The sequence below is a fragment of the Symsagittifera roscoffensis genome, chromosome 1 (assembly GCF_963678635.1).
Source record: "Symsagittifera roscoffensis chromosome 1, txSymRosc1.1, whole genome shotgun sequence".
Classification (NCBI taxonomy): domain Eukaryota; kingdom Metazoa; phylum Xenacoelomorpha; order Acoela; family Convolutidae; genus Symsagittifera; species Symsagittifera roscoffensis.
This window is the reverse complement of record NC_087062.1, coordinates 3,555,191-3,574,349: the sequence shown is the minus strand read 5'-3', so window position 1 is coordinate 3,574,349 and position 19,159 is coordinate 3,555,191. Positions and strand designations below refer to the sequence as shown.

Sequence of the window (19,159 nt, the reverse complement as noted above, 5' to 3'; positions counted from 1 at the left end):
CGTAACACACGATAATATCATGAAAAATATACCACTGTGTCCTTTTTGCCACAGGATGCATGATGATTGTAAATTGGGAAGAACCGAATCGGTGTTTAAGAAAGTTGGCAGTTGAATAACCCATTTCCAGTGCCAATCAGTGGTGAAAAACATTAATTATTTCGTATCGCTGGGTTATTAATCAAAACAAGACTGCTCTTATATCAGGGCAAAGCCCTGCATGTTCCGACTGTCCCTTAATTCATATCGAATAGTTTTTGGGAAAACGAAATATTGAAAACCTAAAAATTTTGGACAATATCAAAGTGTGAAATGTTGAGTCGTACGAAATGGTGGCGTCCCTCATGCTTGAAGGACAGAATGCTTGAAATTGATTTTATCTTGCTTTCAGCCAATCAGCATTGAGTTTTCAAAATCTCAAAATAAATCGCAAAAATCTCAAAGTAAGGGAATAAATCCAGGCCATTAGTGTTAATATTGACCGATTAGATAAGAAGCAGATGAGTTTTCAAGACTGAAAAACTCTTATGATTTTGAACTCATTTATCTTGAAGATTATCTGAATAGTAATGTAGTTGTAACTCGCAATTTGTACAAAACGTTGATTATTTTCTACTGATTTAATACATTTTTTGTTAATTTTGAATTCGAGTTTGTGAGAAAGGCATTTAGCCAATAGAAACGCTTAGCAATTTTGATTGGTTGAAATTTTTTAAGCATTTGGACCTTCAAGCATGAGAACCTTCCCCGTACGAAGTTAATACGACCGATCTGATTAGCTAGCCACAGTTAATTTTGGAACGAATTTGTTGAGCGGGATAAATCGCACGTATAAATAATTTGCGTTACACTCTCAGCAATATGAATAAATTCTTCAAAGCTAGCATAATTTAGTCCAGAACATGACTAATTTGGCAATTTTCAAACCCCCATAAAAAATAATTGGTGGTAAAATATCTTCTTAGATTTGAACTCAGAAAGTCGATATATTCAATGGGGTATAAAAAAAGTTTGTTGAAAACAATTATTTCGATCAGCGAAAATTGACTGAATAAAACAACCACACCGAGCACAAATATTCCGTTTTCATCAAAAGTCGGAACTATAAGAAAATCATCTGCCAGTGTTTGTCATTTTACCCAGGGGCGGATCCAGGATTTTCTCGAGGAGGGCGGATTTTTCAAAAAAAAATTGAACATTTTGTCGTCCTTTTTTTTAGGTCGACCAAATTGATTGTCTGAGCTATCCCAAATTATTATTAAGACCCCATTTTGACAAAACTTTCAAATTTTCTGCGCCGCCGGCAAATTTTTTGAAAAAACAGGCCAAAAAAAGCGTTTTTATGCACTTTTTGGAAAATTTAGACCAAAAAATTGCGTTTTTAGGCGCGTTTTCCCCCCCTCAAAATTAGTATATATTGGCGCCCAAGGCGCCTTTAGGAAAACTTTAAAATGTTATGGTCAGTCAGCCAAAAAAAGATATCCCAGAGTACTACCAAGGGGGGACCCTTTGGGTCGGCAGGGGGTCGTATTCCCGAGGAAAGGCATTCCCTCCCCCCCCCCCCCCCTAAATCCGGTAATGAATTTAACAAAAATGGTAGTTTAAAATCGAACTAAGTTTATGATTCCTGCTTTCTGAGCCATTTTTCGTGATTCACTGGGTTGATGGTTTTTGGTCGGCTGAACAATTTTCGATCAGTGCTGCAGTTGTTCTGTTTTCTTTGTTTTGGTTGAAAAAAATGGATTGACCTGTCGGCGTTGTCCTGTTTTAATTTTGTCTTAAATTATACTTCTTTAGAAAAGTGTGGTTGTTATTGCATACTTGCGTGACTTTAACTAATTGAACACTTTGATTAAGATTTTCATCATAACAGTCAGGTTGTCATCTAGTGTGTCTCTTAGCTCGAACATTTTGCAAAGTTTTTTTAAGTTTCAAAGTGATTTCATATGGCATTTTTTGGAAGCTTTCGAACATTGAATGTCGTAAATTACTACGAAAATGGACTTTTTGGAAAAAACTGACAGCTTAAGAAGAGAAGAACTGGGCAGTCCCCTCTCCGTTCTGCCCTCTACTGAATCAGACTAAATGATTTTATAAAATGAATATGCTTTCAAAGATGTGGTCGATATTCGATTTGGTATTAGGATACAATTGTATTTATTTCAGGGAGTCGAGGAATAACGTTATCGGGATTTGTTACTTTTTCCTTGCAATTTGCTACTTGGACCGCCGACATTGAATTGATTGGACAAAAACTTCCCAAGCAATATCCGTAAGTGATTTCGAAAGTCGGAACAAACGGTGAAAGAAATATAAATACTGCTCTTTAAAATCAAAAAGTCTTGCTCAAAATACACGAATTAAAAGTAAAATAACTTGTGTATGCACTAATCTAGCAGTAGACTTGTGAAGCCTATAATGTGATTGTTTAAAAGCCAAAATTACTATACCGTTCCATTGAATGACTGCTCCACATTATCAATTTCAGTCATATCTGGAAAGTACGAGGTAAACACAAACTTAAACTCTTCGCTGATTGGGGTAGGTTGCCACAAATAAACACAGGCACGAACGCTGTCTCTGAAGATGAGGTCCAAAAGACCGATTCTGGGTGGCACTGAAAAAATACCAGCTTTAAGATTGATTATAAGCAGAGGCGGGTTTTTCCGTTTGTGGTTTTTTTTCCGCAGAGGCCGGGTCTGGATTAATCTCAAAGCTTTTCATCTTTCATATAAATGTTTTCTGATTTTTCAAAATAGTTATGTAGGACTGGAATTTTAACTGGCATTTTGAATTTGCTACTCATAGAAAACAAACTATTTAAAAATTTGAGACTTTAGATATTGCATAATTCTGACGCTTTCACAAATGCTCCACTAGCAAATACAAAAATTCAACTGAAATTCTGGTTCTACATAACTGTTTTCAAACATATTTTGAATCTTCTAGAAAATGCAAAGTTCAAATTTTATAACATATGCAGCAGTGGCGAATCTCGGATTTTCTCGAGAGGGGTGGAATTTTGGATTTTCAAAAAATTTTCATATATTTTGTCGTTATTTTTAAAGTCTAAGCACTAAAGCATAAAAAAGAAATTGTTATGATCGAATTTTTTGTACTCAAGTTGAAATTTTGAAAAAACATGCCAAATAAGGCGTTTTAGGCACTTTTTGGAAAAATTTTACCAAAAAACGCGTTTTTTTGGCGAGCGCTCCCTTCTCAAATTTAGTATATATTGGCACCGAAGAGGCCTTCAGAAAAAGTTCAGGGTCTGTACAAAGGGCGACCTTTTGGGTCAGCAGTGGATAAAATCTCTGAGGGGAAAGGCGTCCGCCTCCTTTTTTAAAATTGGCCCCTGATATGCAGTACAAAAAGATATTACTATCAATTGAAAAAAAACGTGTTAGTAAAATGATTGTTGTTAGTAGGTAAAATTCAGCCAATAATCAAAACGATTGGTCAACCAATTTAAGCAAAACATTAATTAAAAACAAACACTCAAAATCCAAACAAAGCCAACTGGCAGTTGGAAAAGAGCAATGAACGCAAGGAAACAGAAGAAAAAAACGTAATTTGTTTTTTCAAAACTTGGAGAAAATTGGATCAATAGGTAAGACTATCTTGCTGGGAAACCTGATGATTAGTTTCCATTTTCGAAATTAGAACTCGATCACGTTTTTCGTGGAGTTAACAATTTTGCTGTTCCATAGTGGAGTTTGCCTTCCTTAAAATAAGTTAAAATAAAAATCACAAGTCAAACCGCGAAAAATCATAATTGAGCGTGAACAAACTTCCTGAAAAAAGAAAAAAAATCAGCAAGACGTATATAGGAGTACTCACTACGTTCATTACTCTTAATCAAACGTTAAAAAAATAACAGACTTGTCCAAACTGATATATCTACAGAGCCGTCCACCGCACTGCCATTTGTATAATATCCAATTGAGTTAATCAAGTACTGAGAAGTTGGTCGGGCAAAGTTGATAGAAACAGAGTTGCCAATGGTGATGTTTATGCGGTTCGCCTGCACGCCATCGACAATTAGAAGGGGCGATTGTGTATATGGTGGCTCCTCTCGGATGAATATTTCATAGCTGCTCTGATTTGCAGGAAAATCAGCGACGTTTGTAATATATAAGAAACCATCCTCAACGACCGTCCAATTTAAGGCCATCAACTCATCAGGGGCAGGTTTGGCAGCTAAAATTTCCAAATGAGACATTAAAAAACCAATTTTTATCGCTCCGAGACACTTGAAGACGAACAAGTAGAACCAATGGTGTTCTCCCAGGCAGTTATAAACTTACTCCAATTTCATTTCTCAAAAGTTTTTGCCTGAAAACAATTTATTACCGTGCTGACTTAAATTATCCGGTCAAAGCGAACAAAACTTGAATTTTCAAACGCATTTTTCTCAATTTGGGTTAAGATTAGGCAAAAAGTGAGGAGGACAAAAGTTGCTTAGAATTTCTTGAGCATTGATACGCTGCAATTTTTTCTCCAAAAATTTCAACCAAAATCTTACACCAAAAATGGGTAATTTTGGCTTTTTTGAAATAATCAAGATTTACGCGGAAAATACTTGTTAATTGATGAGGAATCTATTTCACAAGAAGTTTCTTACACAGCCCAACAAAATTCTAGAAAGGTTAAATCTTCTACGATATATCCTTACGATATAAAACTAAAACTCTTTGCATAAAACAAATTTTAAAACTTTCTTAAATTTTTGGAGATTTAACCCTTCTATAACTTTTTTGGGCAGTGCAAGAGGCTTCTTGTGATATGTATTCCTCATTAATTAACAAAGTAGTTTCAGCGTATTTTTGATCAACTGAAAAAAGCCAAATTGACCAAAATTTTGGGTAAATTTTTGGTTGAGAAATTCGGAGAAAAAACTGCACCATATTAATTCAGAAGAAATCTCATCTGAAGCCAATTTGAGAAAAATATGTTTTAAAATTGGAGGTTTGTTCATTTTGTCAGAATAATTCAAATCAGCACTGTATTATGATAATTATTATTAAATTTGACTTTCATTCTTGGCAAACTGATTTTTCAGCTCCAATTGAAGTTTTGAATATTTTTGAAGTGCCAGAAAAAAATTTCAAATTAGTGTCGCTTTTGCGTCGTGTGATTTTAAGAAAAATTATTTTAAAAAAAAAACGAAAAAAAAAATCGTAAAGAAACATTTTAACAGGACTTTTTTTGAACTTTTGAAATTTTTGATTCTCAAATTAACGCTAAAATTTCCAAAAACTATTTTTACTCGAGCAAAACTAGTTTTCACGGTTTAAAGTATTCTTAAGCAAACTATTGTAAGCCTGCATGCCCATCTTATTATTTCGAAACTAAACCAAAAATCAATAACCTCAAACCAGTTTTTCTCAAAACTGAGAAAAATTTAACAGAATTCCTAAAGTAGTTTGAATCATGACTGAAAGGTCTTTAATATGATATATCCTTCGACCCATTCCAATAAACATTTGTGGTACCTGATTTTGCGTTGAAAAAAAACTTAGAAAAAAAACTAAAACCCACCCGAATACAAAGTTTCTCACCATTTTCAATGGTCGAAACAATTAGCCAAAACTAGATGACTCTGGTCGACTGAATCATCAAAACTGCAAACAAATTGGCAGTAACTATAAGACACGAACTTCACAAAGGCAACGGGCGATAAAAATATCAGTGTGAAAAAAACGTAGTTGCGTTGGTTGTACTTTCTTTTAACCCCAAAATGTTTTGCTCTATCGATTTTGTCTCATACAGTGTGATACGGTGAGTTTTTTTCAGCCCCAACCCCTCAAATGAAGCTTAAGCAATTTGGAAACAGAGTCAAAGTTTCGCAAACACGTTTCGCAAGAAAACGACAAAAAATCAACTTTTTGAAGTGAAATAAGAAAAAAGAATTAAGCGTCGAATTAGAAAAACGTTTGCTATGTGTTGGACGCAAAATTGCGTTCTCAAAAAAATGATCACATCCTTACTTTTCATCCACAGACGCTTTATAATTGCAGAACACAAGCCACTAATAAGCAGAGAACTGATGTTATGAAATTTCCAGGGCTAGAGATTGTTATTATAGCAAAATCACCCTCAAATGAGCTCTCAAATTTGCGAGTTAGGTAGGCAAAAAGAAGGCTATTAGCTCTCTAGTGTGAAAGAAAAATTTATAAACAGTAGACCTCTCCCATTTCTAGCAATTTTTGTCAAATCTGGAAGAATCTTTGAGAAACTTTTTTTACATTATCGCTTACAAATGCAAAATTTTCAGCAAGGTTTTTTCGATATAAAGTTTTTTTTTGTCCAAAGCACCCCGAACATATAGCTTTCGTGATTTCTTCGAAAGTTGAAAAATAAAAAAATTGCAAAAAAAAGTACGACAGTAGAACAAATATGGAGTAAAGAGAGGTTGAATGAAAACAGGTGAATAAGAATAGGCATAATAAAAAATCATCGCTTTGCTATTAGTCTCGGGTTTTGCTACTTGACTTAGTTCTAAAATTTACCCAATAATTTGACAACGCTTCAATTTAAGTTCGGGTTTCGAAACAGCTAATTTTTACGACAATTGTCAAAAAGACTGGTTTACGCGCACAGATCAAAATTTCATCTATGTGAATGAATCTTCTAAAACTTCTGTCTGAATTGAAGCTTTATAAAAAGAACCGAAAAATAGAAACAGCAATTTTGAAACAAAAAGAGTCCAGCATACATAAAATCACTTAGAAAGATAGCAAAATCTGAATTCTTAGGCCTTAATTTTTTAACACAGAGAAAAGCTCCGCTTAGCAAACACTAGCGAGAACACGACAAAAACAGCTATATAAAGTGCAATAAGAATAAGTAGAATTAAGTCTCTAAGTAGTATAAAAACTCGACTTCATCGCGGATTCGATGCAACTATTTACTTCAATCGAGAAACTATGGTTCTCACACACTAACCACTCAGCAAGGGACGCGTAATTATGACCAAAAATTAGCCATTTTTGAAGCAGAGAACAGATGCTGTAGAATTTCTAATGCTATAGTTAAATTTCTATGTAAGTGAACACTTTCAATGAACATTTTTAGTTGCGAGTTTGATTAGAAAAAGAAGGCTCGCCAGTGTGAAAACAAATTTCACATAGAAAACTTTTGATTTTTGCCGAGCTTTAAGAAATTTTGGAGCGAATATGAACAAACTAGCAAAACAGAAATCCTAGCATTACAAGATAGTTTGTGCCAAACTAAAATAAACAAACTATCTCATGGGTTGAAATCTATGGTACTGAAGTCGAAGCAAAAGATTTCACCCTATTTTTCTATTTAAGTTACCAAAGTTGCATAAGAAGCAATTGTGTTGACTTACTCGAATTGCAAAACTGAGCAGAGAAAAATTTTTTGATTGCGGCCAGAGAAAAAAAAACCACGTAAAATCACAGTTGCAAAAAATTTTGGAACTTCGTAGACTTATTTTGGGAAAACATCAAAAAATGAAATCAAACCATGATAAAGTGTTCAGAAGTGAATAATAATGGTATAAAAACCATTTATAATTTCTTTTTTGGTTTTTGTTTTTTTTATACGCATGATTCCATTTGAATTGCTTTTTTCCAACAAAGACATGACCTCCAGCTTAAAGCAATTTTTTGTCAAAATTTATAGATTTTTAAGAAATCTTATAAAGAAGATCGTTAAAAAATTGGCGAAAAAAAATTTGCCAAACCCATCAACCTGGGTGGTGGATTTGATAAACGTGCCGATGGTAAATATTTTAATCTTTGACATTGCTTCAGTTGTTTGCTGATACAATTTGATTATTCTTTTTCTTGCTATTGAACTAGAAATTTTTATTTGAATTGGATACTTATTAATGATTATAATGGCAATTTTTCTTTAAAATTTTTCCAAACATAATCTATTTTCATCCCAAACATTGATGCAGGCACCCTGAATCTATAATTTTCCTAGTTTCTTCAACTTCTTCGAAGGTCGGAATATAAATAATACGCAAAAAAGAGCTTTTAATGTGAGAATGAACCGAAGTAAAACAAATATGGAAAAAAAGGATAGCTTGAAAACAAGTACAGTAATCGGCAAAATAAAAAACCATCGTTTTGTTATTAGAGGCGGATTTTTTTTTCGGATATAAGATTTTACCAATAATTTGAAAATGCTTCAAATTAACTTCAAATTTCAAAATATCTTGCTTTTATGTCAGTTCTCAAAAAAACTGTCTTATGCCCAAAAAATCAAAATTTATTGCTCTCTTCTTGCTGTAAAGAGGAACCATAGAACTGGAACGAAAGTTTTTGAATTAAAATTGTGTCTAGCATACAAACAACCAAATCAAAATATCAACAGCATGGCATTTTTGGTCCAAAAAATATGAAAACGAATTTCATATAAAAAACCTTAAAAATACAAAAAATGTTGCATAGCTTTCAAAAGTTTTGGAAGTGAATATAAAAAAGAGAGCCAAAACCTCCATTAAACAAATTATACCATAAGCTAATAACTTTTGATATTGAAATTGAAGCAAAAGTTTTGACCCGCTTTTTTCTCTTATAATTAAATAATTTCCATATGAAGGAAATGCTGACTTAACCGGAGCAAATTTGTGCAGTCACAAATTTTTGATCGCAGTCAGAGCAAAAAAAAAACTGGTAAAATCCCATTCGTAGTAATTTTTGGTCTCTTTTAGTCATGGTTTGGGAAAATCTCCAAAAAAAACAATCAAAACACGACTAAAAGTGTTCAGAAGTGAATAATAACGGTATAAAAACCATTTTTAATTTCCTATTTTGGTTTATATTTTCTTACACTCTCTGTTCCAGTTTAGAATGCTTTTTTCCAATGAAAAGAAGACCTACAGTTTAAAGCAAGTTTTTGTCAGATTTTAAAGAATTTTTTAAAGAAAATTATGTTAAAAAATCTTTAAAAAATCATTAAAAGCTTGGCGAAAAAGTTCTTTTTGAAACTCCAAAGATTTTAAAATATGTGAGTAAATATATTAGATGAGTAAAATATATTAGTTTGCAGCAATCAATGTACATTTTAAATTTTCAAAGAGCAGCTAAAATGGAAATGTGACTTATTCTGTCTCTATTAAAACGGCCGCAATTTAAAAATCTTCCCAAAACTTCTCACCTGACACTTGTAGTAATCCGAGTATCAAAATGGTCCACAATATTACCCATCGCTCTGAAACATAATAAGAAAGTAAGAAGAAAATAATAAGTAATAGAAAACTCACTTTTGTGCAAATTTCGCTAGGTGAGGTAAGAACCTCTCAAACTATTGAATTTATCTCTGACATCACAGGAAATATGACGCAATTTTAGAAAACAACAAGGCTCAATTTAATAAGATTTTTTTTAAAAGTTAGTGTTTAGATAAAGCTTCTGTAAGTTTTACAATTGTGAATTCATCACGGCTTCGAACTAAAACGGAAGAATTTATTCAATTAATGCAATACAAAAAATGAGAATAGGTTGCGTCTCAAAACAGGGGGTCCAGGAGAGTCAACGAGGCTCCAGGAGAAGCTGAAAAACCGTCGCATTTTTCTCCACCACTTCTTCTGCCAATTTGCCCCGTAAAAATATTTTCCAATGTGCTCCCAAACTATCGTGTCATATAGCAAAAAGCACTTTAAAAGTATAACGTAATCGCCTAAAAATGAATGAGATGAAAAAATACTAAAGGTAAGATCTTAAATGCGGCGAGTTTAAATCTTTGTGAAACACTTTAATTTCATCTAAATTCAATAGAGCGAGAATCAATTTTGTTATCTTTTTTAAGGCTTTGCCTGGCATGAAGCACCAAATAATAAAAACTTGTTACCTGAAATGGTGATAATCCACACAGTGATCGATTTAGGAATTATCGCGCAATTTTTTTCATGTTAAGTTTGGAAAAATTATTAAATATTTCGACCTCCTTAATTTTTTGAGCCCTCCAAAAAAAATTTAGTAGCCAAAACAAATTAGTATAAAGACTAAAAACATTTCTGTGCACTTAAGGTAGGTTTTGACTTAAAGATTTTGGCGAAAGTTCAGAATTGGAAACTTTTAGTATTTGCTGCGATACAGAGCATCTCAATTAGAACAAAAAAAAGTCTGCATCAATTAGCAAAAAAAACTATGTAGTAAGCTTTGAGACCAGCAAAAGTTGGGGATACGTGCTGGATAATTTTTCCGAATGAGTTTAATGTGAAGGTAGTGCATAATTTTCAAACATGTACTTATGCAAAAACTGATGCGCAACTCTCAAAGTATGTCAAAATGCCAAAATTTTTCTAAGTCCATGGCTGAGTCTCTATCGAAAAACCGGGGGAATTAAGCACATTGCTTTTTCTGCAAAGATTAGGATGTAGCCATTCAGGCAAGGCAAATTTCTATGTCTAGTTATTTCTACTGATTGGTTAGTCTCCAATTTGAATGCGTAATTTTCGAGAAAAGTTAGTTTCTCCGGAAAACGGACCAATTTTCTTAAGTACATTTTTAGAGCAATTCCATTTTAAATGCAAAATTAGGATGTAGCCGCTTGTGAAAAAACATTTGGCTTATCTGCTCTCACCAACAATACTGAAAAACATTTCGTGCACTTTTTAGCTTTTAATTTTCAATGTGGAAAATTTTGAAAAAAAGTGGATTTTTTTGGAAACTTTGAAAATTTTGAATTCGAATCACGAGTGACAGGGCTTTAATATGATAGATCACTTAAACCAGTCCAATAACTCTTTTTGGCACCTGCCAAGAAAAAAAGAAAAAAAAATAGTCGGTTACTGTACAGGTAACGCATAAATTTCCGACCATAGTCTTAAAAAAAGTTTTTCTAATTTAGTGTCTTTATTCGGCTGGTGTGATAAAAAAGATTTGAACGACAAAGTAGAACATAGGCAATTTCGATAGTCATAGTATAATAGGCCCATTGGAGAACAGTTTTTGTAAAATTGACTAGAAAAACGGAAAAAATTGTTAAAAAAACTTAAAAAATTGAAATAAAGAAAAAACTGAAACACACACGAATACAAAGTTCATCCCATTTTTCAATAGTCTGAACATTAAAACTTACCCGAATACAAATTTTCTCTACATTTGCAAGCTTATATAAATTATTCAAGCTTAAATTTATCCAACCAAGTAAACTAACAGCCTGGCTAAAACTGAAAGTAACTGTTTGATAAATTTGCAGTATGTATTGTTGCAAAAAACAATGCTTTATTTTCAAATATGTACTGATGAGAAAGGTACAGCGCAGTTTTCAAAATATGTCAAAACTTCAAACGTTGGACATTTCCCAAGTCCATGGTTGATCCCATATCAAAAGAACGGAGAAAATATTTTGCAAGGGATAATTTAGGCATGTCTGTTCGATTGAATATTTTATCTCAGTATTGGCAAGATCGGTTTGGGGAAAAAGAACGAAGACCAAAAATGGCAATTTCACGAGAGAATTTCATGAGAGAATTTTTCCAAACAAGGGGGCACGTCGTTGAAAAAATTATTCTATTAAACTAGTAATTTTGTCTATTAAACGAAGTCCAAAAAATGGAACAAAATTTTAAATTTTGAAAAGTTCTCGAGTACATAGCGGATTCTCTGCTAAAATTGAAAAAACTCTATTAAGAAGAGGCACGCCTTCAAATTTCATTTTGGATAGAACACTTAGTTTTCAATTCTCCACGGTAGTTTTTGAGAAAACCAGAAAGAACCAAAAAACCGTAAGAAAAACTAAGAAACGAAAATGGTCAAAACTTCTAAGTCCAAATTTGCTTTGTCACAAACAACATGATGTAGCCGCTTATGCAGTAAAAATTCTCAACAGCCGTGCTTTTATTTGAACTTTTGATTGGCAATGTTTTCATCGAGAAAAAACTTTTTTAAAATTTCAAGAAAACAAACACTTTCAAAAAATGAAAACAGTTTAAGACCAAAAACTGTTTCTTCGAAATTTTAGGCAGAGAAAATTTGAAAAATTGTCTTCAAAAATTGTTTTTTTTTCATCCATCAGAGTTCATAGTGTACTGCTTGCAAAATTGAGAGAACCCTTTCAAGCAGGGGGCACGCCTTTAAACTGTTCATTCGATTAGGATCTATATTTCAGATTTCGCATGGTAGCTTTCGAAAAACCAAACAATCTGAACACAGTTAATACAGAAAAAAGTTGGAATTTTCTTTAATCTATTTGTGAAACAGCTACCAAATAAGGTCCAAGCCGCTCACGCGGAGAATAGTTAAACAAACATCATTTTCGATTCAAATCTTAACCTTAATTTTTGGAGGGTAAACTTCGAGAAAATTCCAGAAAATTTCTAGAAATTTCCAGAAAACGGGCTTAACTTTAAAGACGCCAAAACTTTTTCAACAAAAAAAGATATGTAGTTTTTTGAGCAAGAAAGGTTACCACTACTCGCTTTTTGGTTTATAGCGTGTTCTTTAGATAGTTGAATTTGAGTGGCTAGTTTCCAAGAAACGACACTTCCAAAAAACAGCCAAAGTTATAAAAATGGTATGTTTTTTCAAAAAAAAATACTTTTGGTTCTCAGAGGAAAAAGTAGCCGCTCGTGAAAAAAAAAATCACAGAAACAGTTCTCGCGAACAGGCCAAAACTAATTTTCTGAGCATTTTGCTAGATTTTGCTCGAACGTGGTAGAGAAAAACTTATAAGATAATAAAACTCCGGGCAAACTATATAAAGATACATTTATTAGGCAAATAGCTACGTAGTAAAATCCGATCCCAGCTAATTCCGTGGTTAATTCCTTATCAAAAGAAAAAAAGAAGCTTCTATGTTCGATTGATTTTTTCATCTCAGAATTAACGTGCTCGGTTTGGGGAAAATGAAAACAAATGTAAAAAGTGAAAGAATCCGCTCAATCATAGTGCATGTTTTCAAAGTAGTTTTTCGATTGAAAAATTTAATTGTAGAATTTGCACTGTAGTTTTCGAATAAAAAACCAAAAACCAGAGATATCTGCTTATGCAAAGAAAAATAAAGCAGTTTGTGTTTTCGGTTCAACTTTTGACTTCAAATATGTCAAGATAGTTTGCGATAAGGAAATGTTTCTAAAACAAAAGAAAATTTGAAAAGAAGTAGTTTTTAAAACTGCTAATTTTTTTCTACAAAAAGTAAAATGCATTCATTTTAACAGAAAAACTCTTACCACGTCATTTTTTCTTTAATTACATATACTCAGATTTGATACAATCACTTCCGAATAAAGTCGAAGTTCCAAAAAAGTCAAAACACGCGAAACTTAAAAAATTGTACAATTTTCAACCCAAAATTTGTTGCACAAAATAAGAATATAGCCACTCATGTACGCCGGAAAATTTCTACCAATTTTTGTTTATTGATTGCTTAATCTTAAATTTGACAAGGAAGTTTCCGAGAAGGGTCAAAAATTGAAGAGCCAAAAATGTACAAAGTTTGAAAAAGTGAACTATTTTTCAAGCCAAAAATTTTTTTTTCAAAATGAAGAAGTAGTCACTTAAGCAGGAAGTACGGACGTAACCTGTTATGAAAAGTGTTCAATTCTTTGTTTTCTGAATTGATACTTCAATCCCGCATAAATCGAGAAGAGTTAAAGATTACCAAAAATGATCAAAATGTGTCTTTTTTCTTTTAGTTAAAATAAATTTTTATCAAAAATTATAGCAAATCCGTTGATGCATCGAAACCTACTGCCTTCTAATCTTTCAAACCCTTAATCTCATGTTTAGCAGCTTTCATTTCCAAAAAATGATCTCCATATCGAAAAAATGGTTTTTCAAGACAAAAACTATCTTTCTTCAAAAATTAGGGCGGAACCGCTAGTGAAGTACAGATTCGCGCAAAACGTGTTCATTGGACTGACCGTTGATACCAAATTTGGCAAAACCGTTCAGAAAATTGAAAAGTGTCAAAATGTAGACATTTTCACAGGCCTAAATTTGTTTTTTGTTACAAAAATTAGGGCGTAGCGGTTCAAGAACCCTTAAACTCAGATTTGGCAGGGTAGTTTCCGAGAAAGCGGAAAATCCTAATTTCGGAAATCCCCGCTGAATTTTACGAAAGCCATATTTTCGAACTTGAAGTAAGATGAAAATACACAAGCGGAAAAGGCCGTCACATTGAGTAGCTTGTCTCTCCAGAACGTCTCAAAACAAAACAAAACGGAAAAAAGTGGAATATTCACCCATTTAATTTCAAAGCCTGTTTCTGAAAATAGTGCAATTAAACAGGAAAACAGAGCCTAGCAAACAAATTCAAAAAAAAAAACGATTAGCATTTCGAAATTAAGGCCTTATCAAAGGTCATAAATATTCAAACCAAAATTTGGGCGCAACGGTTTGAGGAATGAAAGGCTCACTTTAACTGTTACATTGAACCAGTAATCTCAGATTCGGCAGCGTTTTGGAGAAAAAATTTGTCATATTACCCAATAAAGTTTTCGAAAGACGTAAAACGTGGAATCAGCTTCAGTAAAAAGAAGAATACAGGAATATGCAATTACACAGGCGAGATGACAGCTTCCCATTAATTTGTTTTTCGAAATTAGGAGAAAAATTTTACGACAATTTTGCGAAAAGTGCTGAAAAATTCTCAAGCTTTCTTGAAGAATACAAAACCATCACAAACTTTTTCTTTATACCTGTTTCTATCAAGGAGGACTTTGCAGTCAATACAACATCTAAATATCAAATAATTTTAAGCTGTTGCTATTCTTTAAAACCAGACAGCTTAGATTACAGTCAAGTGAAATGTCTTTTATTGCTACTTAGTTGAGGAGGGATTTCGAGGGAGCGGACGCCCATTTCCCCAAGAGTTCAAACCATTACGATCCCAAAGAGTTTATTTTTTCATTAGTACTTAGAAACGTTTCCTGAAAAATCCCTAAGGAAATAAGTGATAAAGCATTGCGTCCATCAACACAAATAATTACCGCCGCGTAGCTCCATCAAAAACTCACCCTTTGAGCGATGTGTTTCGACAAACTCTCTCATCTGAAGCAGACACGATATACTGTAAGCTTTGAGATGGATTGGCTTCGGCAAATCGTGGCTGTTGTTCGGTTAAACAATGGTGTACTAGCTTCAAAAATCCAAATTCTCAAATTTTCAAAACTTGCTACGTGGCTTGGTTTATTAACAACAAAATTTTATTAAATTGAGAAAACTTTGTTCACTTTATGACATTATGGTTTGCAGTTTTAAAGCTAAGGCATGCCGTTTGATTGCTCAAAAAACGTCCACATCTGGCGACTAATTAGATAAAATCTTGCTTTCTGCAGTTTTTCTCGAACTAAGAGCCAATTTTAAATCAATTAAAGAGACTTCAGAAGCCATTTATAGCTCATTATAATCAATTCTTTTGAAACATGAAACATATTAATCTTGAGACTAAAAGAAATTGACGAACAACCAATGTTTAATCAGGTCACTTACTTTTTTAATTTTTCTATTACAATTTTTGCTCAAATCAATAATGCCCGGATGACATGTAAACAAATATCATGATGTTCAAAAATACAAAATCAACATCTAAATTTTCTGCAGCGTTCATTAAACGAACATCGAAGGTACACAATAAAACTTTAAACAATCGGTAACTGCTTGCACCTAGAGCCCTTAACTTTTCCATTCAAACTAGACAACAGGCTTCTTGGGCGAATGTTTTACAGCGTACTTACATTTAAGTGTTTTTCAGCTAACTTTAATGTTTTACAGCTCACTTTCTTTCAGAATATCTCTATTTTTTATTTGGTACGATTAGTTCAGCTCAGTAATAACAATCTTCCCGTTAGACGTTTTAGCTATTCACCGAAATGGTCATCGACTAGTTGAATATTTTGATTAATGAAATTAAGACCTGAAAACAGGCCAGTTCCTATAAACGCAATCCAGTACAACCAATAAGATTTATCAAGTCTCAACGATTTCAAAGATGATCATTTGCAACTTTTGGCTGATCTCTTTCACTATTCCCCCTTTTGCAAAGGGGGGGGGGGATTTTTTACAAGGTGCAAAATTGCTTAACCGTCGAATTAGTACTTATAGGGGCGACAATTCGTTACTAGGTACCAGAAGGGAAGAATTAAAGAGATCCCTTCTCACTAAACAAAAAGTCATAAAAGAGTGCTAACAAATTTTTCAATAGCTTTAATTTAAAACATGCAAAAATCCTTACTTACAAAGAAATGCAGCCGTTCAAATCAATAGAAAATGCAGAACCTAGCATATAAACATATAAATTGAAATTTCTTTGTAAGGACTACAGTTCTTGAAAGATTTTCAATCAGTTTAATTGCTCTAATTGATTTAAAATCTTGATCAGTTCATTGTTTTTGGTTAGCCAAGTGACTGACTCCCATTCGGTTCTCACTGATTCAACCAGCCTTGCTCTTGATGTCTTTCAGTGCCTGTTGTGCGGCCGCGCACTTGGCCGTCCTCAAATTGATTCCCACTCCGATGTAGGAAGACAATGCAGTGACTGTGACTCGCACTTGCACCTTGTGATCCAGGGTGTCTTGCATCCTCTCAAACAGCACTCGGCCAGGCTTCAGTTCCATCAATTCCCTCATCGGTGAGACGGGGGTGTTCTCAGCATATAGTTCCAATAGGGGTCCTATGATTGGTTTCAACACTTCCCACACCACGTTTAGGTCTGAAATACAAAAATGGATAATAGTAAGAAAAGTCCTTTTTCTTCATTTACGCGGCCGTTGTACAGTGGTTAGAACTAAAGTCCGAATGTAAGAACTAAAAACACAAAATCTGAGGGGCAAAGACCATAATCGAAAGCCACCCTGATTTAAAGCTCATTATGCTTCGCACCACTTGCGATACCACAGCAACTTAGCATAACTCGCTGACAGAAAATGAAACCCTATTTAGCCTGAATAAAGTTCATTTTAAGAAAAAAATACCAAATAAGACAATTAAACGTTAAATTAGCATCGAAACAAAACTACGAAGCAGAAGCCGGAAACTCTTAAACAGATACCCTTGAAGGCCGAAAAAAAATTGTTGTCACACAAAAATTTCAATAAAAATAAAAAAAAATAAAAACACCTTCAGTAACTCACAAGCATAAGGCTCTTGTTTCGCACGTCAAACGACGCAATATGAGGCCAATAAGCCGAATTGGTATAAGCCGGAAACTTTTCAGCCAAAAAAAACGGAAGTGTCTCAGAATCGCACTCGAAAAACCAACATAAAAAACTTTCAAATAGAGCGGGTATTTAAAATACACTCATGCTTAAAATACGTCAGTCAAGCTGGCGAAAGTGCAGATTTGAGAAAATTATTCAATGATTCTGGTAGACAAATTGTTTTCATGAAAATATCCATGTTCCAAATTGATAACACTTGCTAATCACGGGCGCAAGAATCTCATGCGTAATAAATAGGTTCATATTAACTGAAGCAGCTAATACATTCCAAGTTAAATTTATCTTTTTTCAAAAATGCATCCAAATTTCTGCAAAAAAATCTTGTAGCTCAATTATCTCCACCATTAGGACTTTAGAAAATGCATTCAAACATTAAAAAGGATATTGAACATTTAACAAAAGTCCGTGGTACGGAAACTAAGCCGACAGAACAACAAAAGGCACAAACCTGTGTCGAAAAATCAAGTTTGCAAAAAAAACAGGGGAAAAAATATATAGTACCCAATTTGCAATACCCTTGTTTATCGCAAGAGTAGGGATGATTACTACAAACAGAAAACAAATATACGGGTAGTAGACTAACTTAAAATTTTCATTTTTATTGTAAGAAAGCATTGATTCCAGACAGATTTTGCGAGTAGATCAGGCTAACAATTGGAAACAAAAAACCTGATACGATTACAAAGTATTGTACAATTTTTCCCGACAGGGTTATTTACTTTGCTTTTAAATCAAAAACATAGTCAGCAGAAAGTAAAAGTGTCTGTGAACAAAGAAACTAAAAAAAATTCTTCATTTTCCAGCTTCCCAGTTTTGAAGAAAAAAATACATCGCGTTAAAGCTCTTAACCATTCAAAAATCTTTCATGGCAAAACTGAGTCAATAGACAATTTTTTCATCCGCTGAGAAATCAAAAAATTCAAATCCCTCTTCAAAACTAAAAATCATCCGCTGAGAAATCTAAAAATTAAAATCCCTCTTCAAAACTAAAAATCATCCGCTGAGAAATTTAAAAATTAAAATCCCTCTTCAAAACTAAAAATCATCCGCTGAGAAATCTAAAAATTAAAATCCCTCTTCGAAACTAAAAATCTTAAGTAAGCGTGGTTGTTCATTTACACTTTATGAGTCAAACAATGCCAAGCCGACTAACCGAAGGAAGAGTCTATGTATATAGCAGCTGCCAGTGACTCAAACACATCTCCAAGTGGCTTTGGGACCTCCAACTCCTTCAAATCGTCCGAAAGACCAAGTTGTGAAGTCGGAAATTCATCTTGCTGATTTTCTACAACTTTGCCGATTTTCTTTTTTGCTGTTTTGTAATTGATGAACTCATTTATGTGATTGCACAACAGTGGAGATATATGTATTAGGTACTTATGCAAACCAATATTGGCAGCTAAAGAGGCAAAAATTATGTTATTGACTAGCGCAGCTCTCATGTCGGTCACAGCTCCTGATGAAAAGTAGCTGGGGTGAAAAAACACTTCTTTAGTTATGATGAAATCCAACACTGCATCTCCCATAAACTCGAGTTGCTGGTAATTTCTCAAACAAGGGTAAAGGTCTGACATTGTTGGATGCGTGAAAGCTTCTAGAAGGATTCGCTTGTGTTTGAAAGTGTAATTTATGATTCTTTCTACATCTGCAAGATCTCTCGAGCCGAATATAGTTCGTTCAAAGTCGTTCAACGGACCTAAACACAAACATTAATTTCTGAGCGATAAAATAGAATAGTCGGTTTTTAAGAACAACTAAGATAAGACGGTTTGGCGAAGTGTGTAATGGAAATATACTAGGAATTTTCAGGTTTGGCGTTCGCTCCTCCAGTGCCTGAAAAATTGCGCTAGTTTTTTCACGGCGCGAAAAGCAATAAGTCAATTAGTTCGAACTACTTACTGAACAAACCCTTAGTACTGGTTCTAATTAAATAACACAGTAAAAAATCAAAACACAAAATTTGAATCGCCGAGCATAATTACGTGGCGGTGAGAGCTGATCATTTGTAAAGTATTC

The 19,159-nt window shown here is 33.6% G+C and overlaps 3 protein-coding genes across 3 annotated transcripts in view; 1 reads left to right on the top strand and 2 right to left on the bottom strand.

The window, feature by feature from the left end:
• LOC134841790 (fibronectin-like) overlaps positions 1–15,188 on the bottom strand; it is a 121,820-nt gene extending 106,632 nt beyond the window's left edge. Inside the window, exons 1-4 of the mRNA XM_063857858.1 lie at positions 14,942–15,188; positions 9,136–9,189; positions 3,883–4,200; positions 2,451–2,617 (exon numbers count right to left, since the gene is read on the bottom strand). Of these exons, the coding sequence (XP_063713928.1) occupies positions 2,451–2,617; positions 3,883–4,200; positions 9,136–9,189; positions 14,942–14,975 (573 nt within the window). The 5' untranslated portion in view covers positions 14,976–15,188. The remainder of the gene's footprint in view (positions 1–2,450; positions 2,618–3,882; positions 4,201–9,135; positions 9,190–14,941) is intronic.
• LOC134857014 (uncharacterized) overlaps positions 1–19,159 on the top strand; it is a 290,454-nt gene that overhangs the window by 108,672 nt on the left and 162,623 nt on the right. The window lies entirely within an intron of this gene.
• LOC134841703 (endoribonuclease Dicer-like) overlaps positions 16,118–19,159 on the bottom strand; it is a gene marked incomplete in the record, with an annotated part of 119,725 nt that continues 116,683 nt past the window's right edge. The window contains 2 exon segments of the mRNA XM_063857770.1: positions 16,118–16,635; positions 18,297–18,839. Coding sequence (XP_063713840.1) covers positions 16,358–16,635; positions 18,297–18,839 — 821 coding nt within the window.